The 19,321-nt window shown below is 36.2% G+C and overlaps 4 protein-coding genes and 1 non-coding gene across 8 annotated transcripts; 2 read left to right on the top strand and 3 right to left on the bottom strand.

The window, feature by feature from the left end:
• Positions 1-1,385: 1,385 nt before the first annotated feature.
• On the top strand, positions 1,386-5,865 carry LOC142607680 (uncharacterized). Of its 2 annotated transcripts, XM_075779266.1 has the most exons (10): positions 1,387-1,842; positions 2,873-2,958; positions 3,061-3,127; positions 3,717-3,859; positions 4,374-4,422; positions 4,532-4,669; positions 4,782-4,862; positions 4,941-5,117; positions 5,192-5,278; positions 5,402-5,865. In XM_075779266.1, the coding sequence occupies exons 1-10, from the start codon at positions 1,522-1,524 to the stop codon at positions 5,462-5,464; spliced, it is 1,212 nt and encodes a 403-aa protein (XP_075635381.1). In that variant the 5' UTR covers positions 1,387-1,521; the 3' UTR covers positions 5,465-5,865. The 2 variants fall into 2 exon arrangements, with proteins under 2 accessions (XP_075635383.1, XP_075635381.1); XM_075779268.1 differs by lacking the exons at positions 2,873-2,958; positions 3,061-3,127 and having other exon boundaries at positions 1,386-1,842.
• A 75-nt stretch (positions 5,866-5,940) lies between these two features.
• LOC142607681 (uncharacterized) lies at positions 5,941-6,940 on the bottom strand. Its single transcript, XM_075779269.1, has 2 exons — positions 6,795-6,940; positions 5,941-6,657 (listed from the first exon to the last, which is right to left on the bottom strand). The coding sequence occupies exons 1-2, from the start codon at positions 6,925-6,927 to the stop codon at positions 6,200-6,202; spliced, it is 591 nt and encodes a 196-aa protein (XP_075635384.1). The 5' UTR covers positions 6,928-6,940; the 3' UTR covers positions 5,941-6,199.
• A 49-nt stretch (positions 6,941-6,989) lies between these two features.
• TRNAG-GCC (transfer RNA glycine (anticodon GCC)) lies at positions 6,990-7,060 on the bottom strand. The gene has a single exon. It is a non-coding gene; the product is annotated as a tRNA-Gly (tRNA).
• Positions 7,061-7,151: 91 nt separating this feature from the next.
• LOC142607140 (putative protein phosphatase 2C 26) lies at positions 7,152-10,607 on the top strand. Of its 2 annotated transcripts, none has more exons than XR_012839243.1 (11): positions 7,152-7,387; positions 7,772-7,823; positions 8,137-8,216; positions 8,518-8,599; positions 8,876-8,946; positions 9,057-9,136; positions 9,239-9,336; positions 9,784-9,907; positions 10,019-10,096; positions 10,193-10,241; positions 10,357-10,607. XR_012839243.1 is itself a non-coding variant. In XM_075778567.1 (11 exons), the coding sequence occupies exons 1-11, from the start codon at positions 7,215-7,217 to the stop codon at positions 10,407-10,409; spliced, it is 945 nt and encodes a 314-aa protein (XP_075634682.1). In that variant the 5' UTR covers positions 7,153-7,214; the 3' UTR covers positions 10,410-10,607. The 2 variants fall into 2 exon arrangements, 1 of the variants encoding a protein (XP_075634682.1); XM_075778567.1 differs by having other exon boundaries at positions 7,153-7,387; positions 10,014-10,096.
• Positions 10,608-14,444: 3,837 nt separating this feature from the next.
• On the bottom strand, positions 14,445-18,244 carry LOC142608260 (uncharacterized). Of its 2 annotated transcripts, none has more exons than XM_075780002.1 (2): positions 17,100-18,244; positions 14,445-15,129 (listed from the first exon to the last, which is right to left on the bottom strand). In XM_075780002.1, the coding sequence occupies exons 1-2, from the start codon at positions 17,871-17,873 to the stop codon at positions 14,914-14,916; spliced, it is 990 nt and encodes a 329-aa protein (XP_075636117.1). In that variant the 5' UTR covers positions 17,874-18,244; the 3' UTR covers positions 14,445-14,913. The 2 variants fall into 2 exon arrangements, with proteins under 2 accessions (XP_075636117.1, XP_075636118.1); XM_075780003.1 differs by having other exon boundaries at positions 14,445-15,109; positions 17,100-18,017.
• Between the last annotated feature and the right edge of the window lie 1,077 nt (positions 18,245-19,321).

The following is a 19,321-nucleotide window of genomic DNA, read 5'->3' as shown; positions in this document are numbered from 1 at the left end:
GTTTGTTACTACCCCCCCCCCCCCCCCCAACCCCAAAAAAAACTACTTTTAGGACAACTGCCTGCTATCCTCTAGCATATCAACAAGGTTCTTTTGACAAGTAATTGCTTGGCAATTACTTTATCACGCTATTGCCACATGTTTATATTTATGCACTACATGCATAGACCATACAAATACAATTGAGCCATGCAATAAGGAGTCACCTCTTGGATTTTTGGATTAACTTGTATATGCGGGACATTCATTAACAAAAACCGATGTTTTTAATCACTTTCGATAACATTAATTTTAGAACAACTTGTTAAGATTGTAATTTTTATTGGAAAAATGTGGTAAATTATTATTGGAATAATATATGACATTTTCTTAAATCCATAACTACCATGTCTTGTGTTATACACCCATCACACAATAAATGTCATAATTGTGCAAACAAATTTCACAAAGTTTCTATATCAAAATTATTGTACAGGTGTTGCTTTTGAATAAAAACAAAAACAATAATTACATTTAGAAAAAAAAAAAGGTTCTAAACTAATTTGGAATTATCGTTTTTCAACCTATTGTAGCAATGGCAATTTAAGTGATGATCTATGCGTTAATGAGTCGTGTGATTTGTTTAAATAATACACATTAATAGTTGTATAATATCGTGAGGGAAAAGATTTGGCTCGAAACATGTTTAGAGCATTGGAATCCAACCAATAATAGGAAGATTAGTTGACATGTTCCCTTGTCATGTGCACTTACTTAACTAACCAAATAAGTTATATGTAATATGACAGAAACTTGTCTTCTTCATACTAATGGTTGGAGCCCAAGAAATATGTTTGGATCCAAAATTTGTTGAATAGCATAGCATTCGTATCAATTCATGCAAAAAAATCTATCTTTTTTAGCATAATAACTTACTTTTTTTTTTTTACATATATTACTTTTTAAAATACATCACATCAGATTATTAATTTTATACTATATTTAATTATTGTTTCTTTTTCTTTACAAATGACAATTACCATCAACTCTCTTCCTTCATTTCTAAAATACGTAAAAAAAGAATAAAAAATTAAATACGAAATGAATAGTATTATACACAATTACTACAACAATTATATATTTTTTCACAATTTTATGTGGATGGATGTGTTGAATTTTGTACTCCATCACTAACATGATCCTTTTTCCATACAAGCAATGCTGGTGCCACATAAAGTAACACAATTTGTACTACAACTCGCCTACATGGCAAGTTATGAGTGATAGAATAATGTCAGTAAATCCAAGTGAGGACACCTCTCTATTATTTACAACTCATCACGCGAGCAAGTTATAGCACAAATTGTATCACTTTATGTGTTGCCAGCATTGCTCTAGACCAGAAGGCAGTTGGCAGTTATGGTTGGTTTTCACGCCCAATTCCAACGACTTTTATCTTGGTAAACTCCGCCAATCTTAAACCCCTCTAACTCTCCAAAAGCATTATATCTGTCTCACACAACACAACACACTCACTCGTACATGCACTCCCTCCTCCACCGTTCTCTTATTCTGTGCACACTTTCTTCTTCGTCTTCACGCTTTGCTCTTCCACTCCCCTCAAATTCACTTTCAACAATGGCCTCCTCTTCTCTCACTCTCCCTTCCATTTCTCTCCACAAGCAGCTTCCTTTCAAGGCCTCCTCCTCCGACAATTCCCTGCAGATTCGAAGCCTTCGACCTCGGAATCCAGACCGATCTAGGGTTTTCATGACCGGCGTCTCAGTTGGATCTCAGGCCCTCGTCAATGATTCCTTGTTCTCCGGTTACAACCCCACCTCAGCTTTCCTTTTTCCCGGCCAGGTTTGTTTTCTTAACGCTGCTTCATTCACTTTGATTCATAGGCATAACACAAATCGCACATTCATTTATCAAAATTGAATTGATGGTTATTGGAGAACTTTTATAAGCTTAAAAATGTGAATGATTTGCTTTGAACCAAAAAAAAAAAGGTTTACTTTGAAAACCTGTCAAATTAAGTTGTAACTACGGGGTTTATGAATTTTTCTATGTTCATTAGTGTAAAAAAGGTGCTAAATCATATACTGTAGAAAATGATTTCGGTTGTTTAGTGGAAAATAGGAGGAATTTAATTTGGGGAAAGTTATTGGGCACGGGGCAACAATTTGAAATTTAGTACTCTGGTGGCAATGCTCGGTCCTCTCACATGATAGTGAGTCCCATTAATTAAGTTCATGGTGGGACACATCATTCATGTGAGAAGATGGGCTAGGGAGTATCGCTCCCAGAATATCTGACAAATTTTCCCATTTGAAAAGTTTTATATCTTGGCTTTTGGAGTTTCATAAGGTATTATTATTATATACATATGAATCTGTTATGTTAGTGCAGAATCAATTGGTTTGATACTGTAAATTTTTGGAAATGGCCAGCCCTATGCATTCTATCAGGGAAAAAAAATAATATAATGCAGTAGTTTCTAATTTCAGCGAGTTTTGGTTTCAACTGAACTGAGTAAAGATTGTAAAAATGTAAGGAACTATAGTAAATACGCTGGGGAAAGAAATGGTGGTATGGAGGGGAAAATCTCATCAGTACAAGGGTTGGAGGAGAGGAGGATGATGAGAAACAGAAGAAAGGTGCTTTATTTATATGCCAGAATTTAACACAAGAAAGCATTATGAGACAAGTTTTTGCCTCAAACAACTCAAGCTGAAAATTGGGGGAGCTTTATGTAGGAAATAAACTTTTACCTCGTGTAGAACATAATGCATAAATTCATTCCAGTGTTTTTCAGAACTTTTTTTGCCATAAAAACATCATTTTATGGTGTGCTTCATGTTTCTTTGTTGTATTATTTTTAATGTCCCAGGGTGCCCAAGCAGTTGGTATGGGAAAGGAGGCTCAAAATGTACCTGCTGCTGCAGAATTGTACAAGAGAGCAAATGACATATTAGGGTAGCATAAATTTTGGACATTTTCACTTGGCCAAAAATGATCATTTTTTCTTCATTAATGTTAAATGGTATACTTGTAATGTGACATTTCTGTTGCATGCAGGTTTGACCTTCTTGATATTTGCATTAATGGACCAAAAGAGAAGCTAGATTCGACTGTTATAAGCCAGGTGTTATACCTGACCACTTTTACTGGTTTCTTATCATCTTCAATAATCTTGGCAATGGGTTGTACAATTGCAACATATAGAAGAACAAGCTGCTCGGATATTATTAATATAATTCTGAAGAGACTCCACTTCAAACATTTGGTCTTTCAAATTTTTAAGTACTAGGTTCAAGATGCATGGTCTTTTAAGTACCCATAGCCTTACCATTTGACCTCTAGGCAAACAGAAATCTGTCAATAGGATCATCTGATTCTGATATGTATGATTTGAGTGTATTAACTTTAAATCACCGGTTTATCGCTTTTTCAAAGTTCTAAGATGTCCATATTTTTTGTCCCTAATCTGCTTTACCATTTCCTTATGCACCAAGAATGTTTTCAAACTTCTACGATCTCCGTGTTTTTAATCCCTTCTCTGCTTTTTTATTTTCTTATTATTTGCAGCAAGAACCAATTTTCATTCCAAAATACTTTGTTGTATTGTTAATGCTATCATACATTAATAATAAGCAATCTTATCCATTTTTATTTGTGGTATAATATTTCCAATTGACAATTATTGGTTAGCATCTAATTCTGTACTTCTGCAGCCAGCTATCTATGTCACAAGTCTAGCTGCAGTTGAGCTATTTCGTGTGCGTGATGGAGGTCAGCAGATTATTGATTCAGTTGATGTCACGTGTGGCCTAAGCTTGGGAGAATATACTGCTCTAGCATTTGCTGGGGCTTTTAGGTGAGTCATCCTGCTCAATAAATTTTGGTGGGTCTTGTTACTTTTTTTATGTGAAAACACGCACAAATCATCCTTTCTGAGCTCCATACTGTTATATGTAGCAGCCCACCCTCCAATCAGAGCCAATTTTGATGCAGTGTGACGAGCACATGCCAATTTATAGCCTTCTCTTGAATGTAACTTGTAAAATTCTGAAAAGCTATAAGTTTGCATCTGATCTGATAAATTGATTATAATGTTCTTGAGATCTTTGTTCCATCACCCTAGGAAGAAGCTACCTCAAATTAAAGCCATTTAGTTGTTGCTTTTCCATGTTTGAATTATGGGAGCAGATAAAGCTCATCTTCAATTTATATTCAGCATATCATTTACTCCTCCGATTAGATAGGAGGCTAATACACTATTAGACAATTTGTGATTGACCTGTCTTTCTCATTCATTTGTCTGAAATCCTTTATGTACTTGCTTTCTTGTACTAACATACCTTTCTTCTGGATTTGGTTCTATCTTTAAGCTTTGAGGATGGACTAAAACTGGTCAAATTAAGGGGAGAAGCCATGCAGGTATCCAATCCATCTGTAACTAGCTAACAGTTGTTGCAGTTTCATCTTTCTGACATAGATGATTTTGTAATATCTTCTAGTCAACTTTTTATTTTTTAAATGGCTCCAGGAAGCTGCTGATGCTGCTAAAAGTGCCATGGTCAGTATAATAGGACTGGATTCAGAAAAGGTTCAACAGTTGTGTGATGCAGCCAATCAAGAAGTTGACGAAGCTGATAAAGTTCAGATTGCAAATTACCTGTGTCCTGTAAGATTCTTTTATATTTGCCTTTGAATTTAATAAGCCTAGACAGATAGTTTCCTCTCAACTAATGTAATTTGTATTTGAATTTTTTACGTAATGCATTTTACTTCGGTAGGGAAATTATGCTGTATCTGGAGGTGTGAAAGGAGTGGAAGCAGTAGAAGCCAAAGCAAAGTCATTCAAGGCTCGAATGACGGTACTCCCCTCTTTAATTCTAAGCACTTTCTAAGGCCATCTTTCCATTAGCAATAAAGCTTATGACCACTTTCTTCAGGTGCGCCTAGCTGTTGCTGGTGCTTTCCACACCAGTTTTATGGAACCAGCTGTCTCAAGATTGGAAGCTGCATTGGCAGCTACAGAGATCACAACTCCAAAAATACCAGTTATCTCCAATGTCGATGCACAGCCACATGCTGATCCTGACACAATTAAAAAGATATTGGCTCTTCAGGTGAGCTACGCATCGCTTGTCCTTCCGCTTCTTAAGCTGGAAATATTAACCTGATTTTGAATTCAAAATTACAGGTGACTTCTCCTGTTCAATGGGAAACAACAGTGAAGACTCTCCTAACCAAGGGGCTGAAGAAGAGTTATGAATTGGGGCCTGGAAAGGTATAATATTCAGACTGCAAGCCTTGGGATATGCATTAAATCATGGGAGCACATCCGGTCTAAATCAAAATAGTTATCTGCAAACTTGAGCTTTCTCATGTATTCCTTGTCAATTTGTACCAGGTTATAGCTGGCATTGTGAAGAGAATGGACAAAAGTGCAGTCATTGAGAATGTTGGTGCTTGAGAAGGCCATTAAAGGGTAGCTACTTCACTAGCATCCCCATCACCTTGTGAACACATCTGTAGCATTTTGGAGTTTGAGCTGAGAATCCATATTCAAGTCAAACCCAGAGATGACATTTGGAAATTCAATTTTTGGGTAGCATAGACCAGTATTAGAATTTTCAATCTGCATGATAATGGACCAATTTGAGAGTTCCAAAAATGGTTCTCTACTATCATGGTTATCTGCTTGTTATGGTAGTGCATGAGAGTTAGTGGTGGCCATATTTATAGATTGCTGCATTGTATGAGATAAGATGAGTGAATAAATCATACGAGGGAGGTTGTAGTGGCAACTGCCATTGGTTTGGAATTTTTATCAGCTCGTAATGGATGGTATGAAATTTTATTTTTGATTTCCAATCATATCATGATTTTAGGTCCATTTGGTTAGGCGTTTTAAGAGCTCATTTTAAATTCAAAACACAGTGAAACAGCTTATCCAAAACGTACCCTTCATTTCACATCAGTACTGGACTATTTTCTGCTGCTCGTTGCTGCAGAATAAAATAAGAATTTTTTTCATTATAGCAACTACCAGTATTACAGTATCCCACAGACCAATTCAACAAGCTCTAAATTTGTTATACAGAACCAGAATGAAACAAAAGCGGTTCACAGAAAGAGAAACATTCAACAACTTTCAGTTCAACGATTCCATATAATAAAATAATAAAAAGTAAAAACCCAAAATCTCTCAGTTTTGGATTGTGCTTGATGAACTAGTCTGTGGTGGTTCCCTGAGTCTCCTCAGGCGATCAATCCACTGATCCTCAGGCACAAGGCCTACCCAATCGGGAGCTACTCCACCGAACGAAACTCCACGCATTGCTTCCATAACTCTGGTGGCATTCTCGGGCGACAGCGGCGCATTTCTTCGACTCTCGTCCTCGCTAAAAGCCCTCACAGTCGCCGAATCTGGAATCTCCCTACTTTCCTCCTCTTCATTTTCATTCTCTCCTTCCTCGTCTTCATGCTCTACGCCGTCGGTTATTTCAAGAGACGAAATTCCGTTCGGGAGGCGGTGAAAGCCACTGGCGTGGTCTTCGTCCGAGCTGAGTTGATCGGATTCTTCGTCGTCGACGGCCGAGATTGGCTGGTAGTATTCCGGTGACTCATCGGGATTCGTGTCCGAATCGCTCCCGTCACCGCTTTCTGCGAATGCAAATGCAATACACACATGAAAAAAAAAAAAAAAAAAAATTTAAAACTAGATTTTATAATTAGGTAATAAGAAAAAAAACAAAAACAAATTGGAGGTAGTTATTAATGTTAAAATACAAAGTGAGTACCTTGTATAAAATCAGTGGAAACAGCATTCATTTTTTTGGGAGATCCAGAGCCAGAGGTGTCGACTGACTCGAGATAAAGAACCAATGATTGGGTTTTTTGTGGAGTCGAATAAAATTTAATTTTGCATCTCATTATAGAAAATTCAAAAGCCAGAAAGAGTTCCTATATATAAAAAATTAAAAAAGAGTAGGCAGTGCACCAGCCGGGAATCGAACCCGGGTCTGTACCGTGGCAGGGTACTATTCTACCACTAGACCACTGGTGCTTGTTGATAAAACATATCAGATAAAAACATTTTATCGCAGGTTTTGAAGTCTGAAGTCGCAAATTTGTCTAAACTTGAACCACACATTCCAGCCTTCACTGTGTGTACTGTACAGTGAAGGCTGAGGCTGAGAGGGTGGGAGTGGGAGCCGGAAATGGAAATGGCGATTTCTTTAATAAGGACTTCAATTTCTCAGTCTCAGTGTGTTTCTGTTTCTCACCCACTCATTCATTCTCTACGTTCTTCTACCTTATCAAGCATAGATGAATCTTTGAGGAGGAAAAGGTTGCTTTCTTCTTGTGCTCCCTCCCAACTCAATCCTATTAGGTGAGCCTCTCTTCATTTCTCTATATACCATATATCTCAATTCCCAGCCTATTAATTGAACTTGTACTGTAAAGATTGCTTGCTCTACAAGGCTGCATAAGCTTAGAATGAGTAACGAGTAATACTCAAAAAACACACTTTTTTTCACGTTGCAGAGTTTTTTTTTTTCTATCTATAGCTTTTTCACACAAACCAATTTTCAAAAAGCTGAAAAATAAGCTGTACTCAACGGTCACAAGTCTTGAATGCATTCAGTATGATCAATGTTTCAGCCAAATATGGTTATTGATTTATTTGGAGATGAGTATAATGCTGTAAGCCATCTAACAGTTATTGTCAATGGCCTAACAATTTGGTTTATGATGCATTTTGGTTATGTTGTAGGTCAGAGGTGTCTTTCTGTGTTGGAACTCACCTTATTCCACACCCCAACAAGGTAAGTGCACACTGCAAACCACCTTTTGTCTCCTTTATGCTTCATGCTTTCTTATCGGTTTCAATAACTCTAGAGCCACAAAATATTTCACAACTGTCAAGGTGGCAAGTTGTTAATGGTGATGATAAAATGATGTTAGTTTTGACCCAATGTGAACCAATAAAAGTATACCAAAAAAAAACCATTGTGAAAACTGTTGTGCTTGTAGCATTACTTTTAGGGGGTGGAAGTTTAGTGGGAAAAAAAGAAAGAGAGAGAAACATGTTTTTTTTCATGTGTCTTTTAACATTATCAAGTCTTGGTCTTTTTGAAGGTTGAGAGAGGTGGGGAGGATGCTTTCTTTGTGAGCAACTACAATGGTGGAGCTATTGCTGTTGCTGATGGTGTCTCTGGGTATGAGACAGGATTTTCTATTATTGGATGATTAAATTCAATTTTCAGTGTTTGGATTGTATTTTCCAATTGTGAACAGTAAATAAATTGGTAGACTGGTGAATAAGTTGCATAGCATTGTTCTCATTTGAAAAAAACCACATGCATATGAATAAATGACTCATAAGGAGTTGGCAAATCTGTCTAGGCTTGTGATGAATTAAGGAGTCCACACATGCTTCAGTTTTTGCTGTGTTAATTCACCAGAAATTTCTTGAATTTTGAATTTGTGATTGTTGACTTCTTATTCTATGCTTGCCAGGTGGGCTGAGCAGAATGTGGATCCTTCATTATTCCCTAAGGAATTGATGGCTAATGCTTCAAATTTAGTGGGGGATGAGGAGGTAGTGTTCTTCAATAGTAGGTTAGCAGTGATGTTTTGTGTTTTTTCAAACTTGTCTTTTACTTCAAACCAATTTTCTAAGGATGCTACACCTAACAAGACCAAGGTGATTATAAGCCTAAACTCTATGGTTTGTGGCTTGCAAATGGCATTCAGTAGGACTTGTATCAGTTAAAAGTATGTGCCAACCTAAAGCTATTGTTTCTAATTGAATAGTTGTCATTCTGCTTATTCTGTTGTTATCTAACAGACCCGAAGCATGTTTCCTATTGAGCAGGTAAACAATGATCCTCAGTTTCTATTAAGGAAAGCACATGCTGCTACCTCGTCCATAGGTTCAGCTACCGTGTAAGTTAACCATTTGTTTAAGGTATCCTCCCTATAGTTGTCAATGGCGCGAGGAGAGTGAACACATTTGTTCACACTGAAGAACTTGGTTTTTCCACTTGCTTAATTAGGATTGTTGCCATGCTCGAGAGGAATGGGATTCTAAAGATTGCCAGTGTTGGGGATTGTGGCCTAAGAGTTATCCGTGAAGGTAAAACCCAATGCTTTAGCTTTAGTCCAAGTTATGAGCTATTTCTGAATTTAAGATCATTTTATCCTCAATGACATGGTTGTTTAACCACTCAACTTACAGGTCAAATAATTTTTTCCACGTCTCCACAAGAACACTATTTTGACTGTCCCTATCAGCTCAGCTCTGAGGTTGTTGGCCAAACATACCTTGATGCAATGGTACAGGGACACAAATATCTAATATTTACATATTAAGTGACTATGAAACTCTGTTTTTGTTCATACTAGTCACACCTGTAGAATTTTCTTTTATATTGAAAGACAAAAATGGGTCCTGATGATTTTTCAACCAGTGTACTAAATGGGATAACTACGCCCTCATGCTTAACTTCTAACAGTTCCCATTGAAATAATTGAAGATGAAATAGGGAAGAAATTGCTTTCCATACATGAAACCAAAAATGTTGACTATTTTAGATGATGTGCATAGACAAACCAATTGTTTATGATAAATGGGTGTTACATCTACTATTTAGTTAGCCTAATGACTGAAGTCAATCTATTTTGCAACTCAATAACCAAGGTTTCTTGAACTTTAAATTGCATTTCAGAAATTTATTGCCGCATGATCATCATTACTATGAGCTAACCCCCCACCAAATTTAGGTAAGCAATGTGGAGTTGATGGAGGGAGACACCATAGTAATGGGCTCCGATGGACTGTTTGATAACGTTTTTGACCATGAAATCGTTTCAACAATAGCCAGATGCAGGGATGTAGTTGAAGCTGGTATATTTCTCTTGAAACAATTCACATCTAGGATTAGGAAGATTTATTAGCAACTCAATCTTAGCTGCATAATTCTCTCTACAACTGAAATCGTTTTTGATGCTAGCAAAGGCATTAGCTAACCTTGCGAGTAATCACTCCATGGATTCCAACTTCGATTCCCCCTATTCATTAGAGGCCAGGTCCAAGGTAATGTCATTTTTCAGATATAACCACCTTATACAAATACATGTCTGCAAAGAGAAAGTCAAGTATATGTTTATGCTGATAATAACTCTTGTGCAGGGTTTTGACGTTCCTCTTTGGAGGAAAATTCTTGGCATGAAGCTTACAGGCATGACATTACTGTAGTATCTACTTTCTACAACCATTAAAATTAATATTAAAAAAGAAAAAAAAAATCATTTTTCCATTGATGCCATGGCTTATCGGAGTCTTCTGTTGGGCAGGTGGAAAGCTTGATGATATCACCGTGGTTGTTGGCCTGGTTGTTAGCTCGTGACAATTTGGCTCTTAGAGTAGGTCAAAGAATTATGGTCTAGATACAAAGAACCCATTTGAGAGGTAGCTCTCAAATATTTTAATTGGTTCTTGTTCTTGGGAGTAGATATGAATGATCCTCTATAGAATAAAGGACCGTGTATTTTTTGCCATTAGCCTTGAGTTGTTTGAAAATTTATGCAAGTTCATTTTTATTTTCTCAATTAAAATATGGCAGGTAGATGTGTAATAAATATAAATTGTGAAAAGATACGTTGTGACTTGTGATCCTTCTTCAAAAGGGGCTCATCTACCCTCTTTATTTATTAAAACATCATAAAAGAATAGACTCTCAATGCTTTAGGCTAGACTTGGCAAACGGGTCCATCGCGTGGGTATAGATTTGATCCAACCGAATACAGCTCAAGCAAGATTAGGATAAAAAATGAGTTAGACTAAAACAAAACTTCTGGCCATGGTTTTAAAAAGCTGGACCGGACTGGCCGGTTTAATTAGTACAACTGGGAATTGGACCTTAATTCGGTCCGATTATCATCAAAACCCAGATTTTGAAGAAAAAGTAAGAAAAACCGGGAACCTCAGGTTCAACCGGAAAACCTGGAAATCGGTGCGGTTAAATAGGTTCTTATAACTAAATGGGGGTAGTGGTGGGGGGGGGCGGGGGAACTAGAACCAAACTTGCCAAACTTAGTAAATCTGCACTAAAATGATATTGAGGAAAATCTTAGATTTGTTGGTGAAAATAAAATGAAACAGATACTTATGTTGGATGAAATGAATGAGAAATCTATGCTTTTAGCCTTTGACTGAAATTAGATGTTGAAGAACTTGTCTTGAGAAAGATTGAAGACTTGAGAGAGAGTGAGTCCATGAGAGAATCACCGTGTCGTCTATGAGAGAATCACCGTGTCTTGTGCCATGAGGAGGAAAGAAAACTGAAAAATAAAAAATGAAAAGAGTTTGAAAATAAGACTCTAAAGGCTGCATTTGTTTTGGCTGAAAAGCATTTTCGGGTGTAAAATAATTTCAGGTGAAAATATTTTCGGAAAAGGAAAATAATTTCTAGTGTTTGGTTGCAATTTTAAAATTATATTAGAAAATAATTTCAAGTGTTTGGTAACATTCTGAAAATGCAAATTTTCTACTAATTTCTCACATTTTCTCAGCCATTTTCTCAGCTTCCAAACAAATTTTATATCAAAAAATCCACCAGCACCCACACAGCACCCACAGAAAATCCATCACAACCCACACACCAGCACCACACAACACAAAACCACTAAAACACCACCACAACTACAACAAAGAAATTAGAGATTAAAAGCCACCAAAACACCAAAAAATCATAGATCAAAAGCCACCAAAACACCACCACCCACACCACCACAACAGCAACAAAAAAATCAGAGATCAAAGAGAGAAAAATTGAGAGATTGAGGGAAAGAGATCGGTAACGGCGGTTCGAGCTTGGGGCTTTAGGCGATGAGATCAGTGGTTCGATCTAGAAGCGGTAGCGACGACGGGGTGGGTGGTAGGTTGTAGATCGGTGACATGCGATCCCGCCATCGATCTCGCAGCTTGATCTCGCCGACGCGAGCTTGATGGTGCATTTGGGCTTGGGGAGGTGGTCTGAGCTCGACGGCGCGAGCTCAATCTCACTCTCTCTACTCTCTCTTCAGGGTTGTTCTCTCTCTCTCTCTCTCTCTCTCTCTCTCTCTCTCTTCGTGCTCTCTCTCTCTCTCTCTCTCTTTGTTTTCAGTCAAGAAAATGAGATTTGAAAGTAAAATAAGAACGGATTTGATTTTCCATTAGAGAAGGGCTATTTTATGGTCAAACTGTAAAATAATTTCAATTGACCAAATTTTTTGTGCCTACCAAACACACAACATGATGTAAAAAAATTTCCTGAAATACTTTTCAGCCAAAACAAACGCAGCCTAACATGTAAAAGTACTTACTTATATAATGGTAGTAAGTGACTGGAAATGTGTGGTGCTAGATTTTAGGGGTTCAAAAAAAAAAAAAAAAAGTAAACCAATCTAAAAGTGTGGCTGGGAAGTGGGAGAAATTATACAGTCTTTTGGTAGATCACGTCACTTGTCCACCATTCTACTAAAAGATTTTCACTTGTTTGAAATTGTCAAGTCATTAATCAGTTTCCGTTTTATTAAAAAAAAAAAACTTACTCAGCAATTTTAAACAAGTGGAGAGTCTTTTAGTGGAATTGTGAACCACGTCACTTGTCCACCATAAGGAGCTTGTAATTTCTCGAGAAGTGGGGAGGTTGGGTTGTTAAGCCACGACATTTGGGTTTTAGCTTTTTTTTTTTAAATAAATAAATACTTAGAAGTTAAACTATTAAACTTTTATTTATAAAAATAATATTGCAAATTAGCAAATTATACTTTTTCAAATAATTACTAACTAGAAAAAAAAAGGAATATGCTAAAAAAATCTTTATATTTTATATATTTTCATAACATAAGTTATGAAAAATCAAAATTCATATAAAAATTATTTTAATAATATTAATTATGACATCATCAATTCGATCATCAGTTCGACCCTGGTTGAACCAGAGAATCAATAACTAGTCTCTTTTACGATTCTTTGTCCGTACTAGTTTTTAAAACCATGCTTATGACAACCCTTGTTAACGCAATATCACCTTTTTTTTTTCTTCAAGTACCAAAAAGAAAAGAAAAAAAGAAACTTAGACACACAGTTTTACCATTTTTTCATATTTCTCTTAATATAAATAAAGTAAGGTAGATTCTCAACTAAAAAAAAAAAAAGAGAGGAAGAAGAAGAAGAAGGAATGTAGAAAACATTTAAAGGTAAAAGTTAAAGAATACATAAATCATTTCGTTTATAATCTGATAATTAATTCCACCTCTATTAGTCCAATAATTCCACAAAATAAGAAAATAAAAACACGTGCCTGTTGTTATGCAAGAAATAAAATTAAAACACATATAAAAAATAACTAAATAAATAAACCTTTATGAATAAAATATAGCATGCTAGATTTAAATATTAAAAAAAAAAAAAGCACTTCAATATTAGTAATAGATTCGACAATGAAAATACTTACATTTGATAATTTTACGTTAAGTTGACAGGTAATCCACGATATAAATTTATAAAATCTGATATAACTAGAATAGAAATATACAATGAAAAAGGGTCCATATAAAAATTTAAAGTTTCTAATATAGGAGTGACAAAACAATCAAACCGGGTATGGGTAAAAAAACAAAGCTTGCCACCCCTTAATACACCTTTTTGTTGTGCATATTCGGATGAACTGGTCTGATCCAATTTGCCACGTCTATTTAGGTTTTAGGCATGGCTTTCTTTTTCAATAATTTTATTGCAGACAAACATGCCCAATGCTCACCCTTTAAAGCAAACATTGACCATCCAAATTCCAAACTAAAGAGCTTCTCCCAGAAAAGGAAAAAAGGGATCACTCAAGTTCATACCATTGAAAGTAGAAAATAAAACATTATTCACAATCCAGCAAGTTTTCTCAAATCTCAACCCAATGCCTAGACACATACCTAGGTGGCAAAGAATATTCAGGGGCAAAATAGCAGTTTCTAGCAAGTATTCCTCTTTGGTTGGAAGTACCACTTTTCTAAAAGAGCAGACAGCATATACACTAACCAATACCTGACTCTAAGCCCTCAAAGGGGGATATACCTTGACAAGGCTAAAAGTAAATGCAGGCACACAATTTGAGTTTAACGAATTTCTAATTTTTTAGTTAACAGGGACTAACTTTGCAGCAAAATAAACTCGTGAAAAATATTAACAATTCCACATTGAACTATTAAAGGAATAGAAAGAGATATTTAAAAGGGAAGAATAACCACATACATCTAGCAAAAAAAGGCATAGGTTTTGCATGGCACCACAAACTAAATTTGGAAGACCACCAGTTCCCATGGCAAGTAGGAAGAGGCCCCATAAGCAACCAAAAAATCGTGACGGAAGTATAATCATTACATCAAGGAATTTTAGTAAACATATAAACCAGCAAAACAAAATATCTGAAATTTATCATAAAGACTGTAACAATCTGACAAGTGATAGCTAATACAACACATTACACGAATCAATAACTTCTTTTAAAAAGAAAATGCTGATAGCATACAACCGCCCTTAACTTTCTGCTCTCACTAAACCTTACTAATTATGAAGCCAAAATTTAAATGAAAAAAAAAAATCACAGTAATGATTTAAGGGGGGCCTTTATCGACAAGGAAACTAGTTAAAAAAGATTATCGATAAGATTATTAAATCTGACAACGTATATTACGCAAATTGATTCTACAACTCACCAATTACTCTGACTGCAACAACTTATGATATAGACTACAGCCAGGTCATTAGAAAAAATGCCTCGTCTGGCTTGCTTATCACTCTTGTGATGCAGACATCTAGTTGTCAACTATATGGAGGTATCCAAATTGCAACATCAAAATAATGAATGCCCTGCTTCAGGTGACAATGCCACTATTACTGCTCCCATTTAGTTCTTGAAAAAAGGTTTTGGAGGCTTCATAAGTGGACCAGCAGATAGCAGCAGCAGGAGCGTGGAAAAGCATCCTTGGAATCCATCCCCGCATGAGCCCTCTGTATCCATCCTTTTTAATTATTGTTCGAAATACATCTCTAATCGAGCCACTTTGAAATCTGTCACATCCGCAAACACCCTGTACAGTCAATTGATGTTAATAATAACATAAATAGTTTAGAAAGTTGCATCCTGTATGATTAGTCACTTACCAACATTCAGAAAATCATTAAAAAGTACAGACTAAGGCATAAGCATTCAGAAATGAATACATCTATGTAGTTTTTCTTCAACCACTTTTTCCAATCGTTCATTTTTCCCTATTATATATTGTTGAACGATACAGTATAGAATTGAGCAGAAATGCAAGACCAAATATTATGAATGCCTCATGAGCACCATTAAGAATACAGGACCAAATATTATGGCCTCATGACCCTGGTATCAATTAAATTGACCAGATTTCAGTTAACTAAGAAAGTTTCCATTGCAATAATACAAATGGATATGGATATCTCTTGGCTGTCTTTATGTTCTGTTATTCTCGGTTACATGCAAATCAATAAATTTGTGACACTTATCTAGTGTCCGTCTTTAGATCCTAAGGCTTTTGGTTCCATGCTTCTTTACATAGGTGGAGAGAGTACTAATCTAAGAAACACCTGCACTGATACAGGCAAGGTACGGTTATGGATACGGTACGGTGACACGGCAATTTTTGAAAAAGTAGGACACGGTTACGGTGTGGATACATATATTAATTAATTATAAAATATATCTTTATTTTTATTTTCTATACATTGTTAAGCATTTATTTTTCATATAATGTAAACATTTATCAATTTAAGAGCAATATTTATGACCCATGTAATTTGTTAATAGAGTAAATTAAAAACTACATGTCACTTGAAGTTGATACTTGCCCATCTAAGCAATTGACTAAATAAAAAATAAAAAAAAAATCATACAAAGTGCACAAAGAGATAAGGACGGTCTTTGGGAAAAGCAAATAAAATGGGAGGCTTTTAAGCTGTTTGGCTTTGGCAGAGAAACCAAGAGAAACTGAGGTGAATGTAAATACAACCTGTACTCGTCCCAACTTCAATATAAAATTTAAAACAAAACAAGCGGAGCAGATGAAGAAGTGCGACTACAAACAGTGGCTAAATGAAGAAGATGACAACGCAATTGATGGTCTGGCAAGCCGATTCTTCAATAACGGTGACTAGTTGGTGTAAGTATAAAGTTTTTTCAAGAAAACCCATTTAAATTTGTACCGGCCTGAAATGCAAATACCGCCGAAAAGATCTAAAATCTGCTAGAATAGCCTAAACAAGCCGGTACACCCCGGTATTTGGGACGGTACGAAATCATCTTCCTTACTTTTAGTTTTTTATTTATTTAATTTTTGCCTGAGGCATCCCATCAGTGTCCGATTATTAAAAAAAAGGAATGACACACATGCAGTCGTGTCCAAGGTGTACGCCATGTCCTGTACACATACGACATAGACACGGCAGGCAAATTGCCGTGTCCATGCTTTCCTGGCACTAATGCTCAGTGATAAATACAAAGTTAATTAAGGAGGTTCCACTCAATTGTGGCCACCATTTTGAGAAATTAAACTTCGCTAAACATAAATCAATTAGATAATAAGTCTAGACAATTTGGTTTTGCAGTAGTAAACCTTAATAAGGAAAATTGCAATGCATGGAATTCAAATACATCCATTCTTTCAGGGCAATGATTGCTGCTCCATTCTCCATGGAGATCAGTGTATTCTCAATGGAGATCAATGTAGAGTCAATGAGATGGAAAGGTCAAAAGCATCAATTAAAATGACTAGCTTGTATTTGGTAGCACAAGTAAATATTTGCAACCAATATCTTTTTTTCCAAATTACAGTTAGTTTCTAGGCTTAAAGTATACAGTAGAGTAAGCATAAATACATGTGGCTTCTGCTTAATTCTTGGGTTCCTACCTTAATTTAAACTCTACTAAAATTGACACACTGATTTCAGCAATGGCACAGCCTAAGATAAATCACATATGAACAAAGCTTAAAAATCAAACAAGAACTATTCAAAGTTACAAAAAGACTTATCATACCTGACACTGCAATTGGGTTTTGACCACATCAAGCGGTGTTGTCACTACAGCAGCCAAGGCCCCAGCAGCAGCCCCAGCAGTGGCATGAACAACCAACCGCTCGTCACTTGCACTCTCCGGTGAAATCTCCATTAAAGCCTTCTTTGCAGCCTCATATGTGGCAAAATGCACTGCAGTAAACGGCGCATTCATCAACACCGTGGTCCTATATGATGCGTAGAATGCTCCAAAACCTTCCTCACTCAACACCCTCTTCACACAATCCCACACCCCCTTATATGGACTATTACTCAATTGCAGTCTCTGCTTCACCATATCCATGGGCGTAAACACGGCATCGCTGGCAACAGTGGCGCACACGCCGGATACTGCGTGTGCAGCCGAGTTATTCGGGTTCCCACCGGAGAAATACTTCTTGCATATCTCGTAAACCGAGAAATACACTGCGTGGGCTGGTCCTGCCCCAAGACCCATTGCACCAATGCCTCTATAGAGCCCAGCGATGCCTTCTGACTTCAAAATCGACTGAAGGGCTTGTCGAACACCGACCGTCTTAATCGGGCATGACCCGAGAGCCTGCATATGGGTCTTAACAGTGTCAACCGGGAACATGGCCATGTGCTCAACCGAACCAGCGATTGAGCCAGCAATCATGAATTGCCAATAGTGGAGGCCATCGTGGGTTGAAACATTGAGCTCTGGGTGGAAATCTGGGGGCTGTGGAACCGGAAGAAAGTCCGGGTTTTGGAACTTGGCGGTGGCGTCTGTGGCCATTAAGATGGGTTTAGAGAGAAAGAGATAGTGGAATTGGGATCAAAGGCGTAATGGGTATTTGAAAAGATTGAATTTTGTGGTGGGTTTGGGGCGGATTCGATTTGAGAGTTTTGGAGGTTAGGGTTTTGGATTGAAGGAATTGGGGATTTTAGTTCTAGCTTTACTGCCATACAACACGGCTAATCCTACCCTAATGACACATAGGGTTTTCCTAGTTGTTGTTGACTTGTTGTGATGGCGTTTGGATTTAATGCGTGAAGAGGATGGAAGGAAATTTTAGCTGATGCTTTGACAACGTAGAAATTAGGGTTCCAAAAGATTTGGAAGAGATTTTAGGGTTTTCTGGTCAATTTATGAATCAAATATTCATTGCTGATTTTTTTAAATTATTTTTGTTATTATTTTGGAGAAACTAGAAAGTACTGCATTCCATGCAAATGATTTTTTTTAATATTCATTGCTGATTTTTTTTTTTTTTGTGGAGAAACTAGAAAGTACTACCTTTCTTTTGGTGTCAGTAATCCTATAACTACAACTATTTTACTCTTTTGGTTTTTTTTTTTAATTAAAAATTTTGATTTTGGTTTGTGTAAGAGGGGATAAAGAATAAGATTTACAAATATTGTCAATTATTCGGACAATGGGGTGGGGAGGCAGGCCACACAAGATGGGGAATGAACTGTTACGGCCTAAATTTGAGCCCGACGTGGTTTTAGTGGTTTTTACTTATTAGATTACGTGCACGTGAAACAAACCAACTAGACAACCTCTAGTAGTTTACTAGGTCCGTTTGGATACCTAACTTTTTAAATTACAAAAAAACAGGTTCTCTTTTTTACATAATATTTTAATTTAGTATTTAATCTTTCAATTGTGTCAATTTGGTAATTAACTTTTTAAATATTGTGTCAATTTAGTCCTTACTGTTATCCCTTAGACGGAAAATGTTGACATGGCAAATGATTTAAATAAAAAATTATTTTTTTACCACATCAACAAACATATGTATTGCCATGTCAGATTAAAAAAAAATAAAACAAATTAAAAAAAAGCTAAATTACAAAAGCAAGTCCTCCTTTTTACATCACATCTTAATTTAGTCTTTAATCTTTCAATTGTGTCAATTTGGTAATTAACTTTTTAAATGTTGTGTCAATTTAGTCCTTACTGTTATTCCTTGGACAGAAAATGTTGACATGGCAAATGGTCTTAATAAAAAATTATTTTTTTGCCACATCAACAAACATATGTATTGCCATGTCAGATTAAAAAAATAATAAAACAAATTAAAATCTGTTGGATGGAAAATGTTGACGTGGCAAATGATCTAAATAAAAAATTATTTTTTTGTCACATCAACAAACATTTGTATTGCCACATCAGATTAAAAAAATAAAACAAATTAAAATCTGCACATGTGAGATCGCATTAAATTAAGGAAGAGCATA

This window comes from Castanea sativa, chromosome 8 (assembly GCF_040712315.1).
Source record: "Castanea sativa cultivar Marrone di Chiusa Pesio chromosome 8, ASM4071231v1".
NCBI classification, from domain to species: Eukaryota; Viridiplantae; Streptophyta; class Magnoliopsida; order Fagales; family Fagaceae; genus Castanea; species Castanea sativa.
This window is presented reverse-complemented; position numbering and strand designations above follow the sequence as displayed.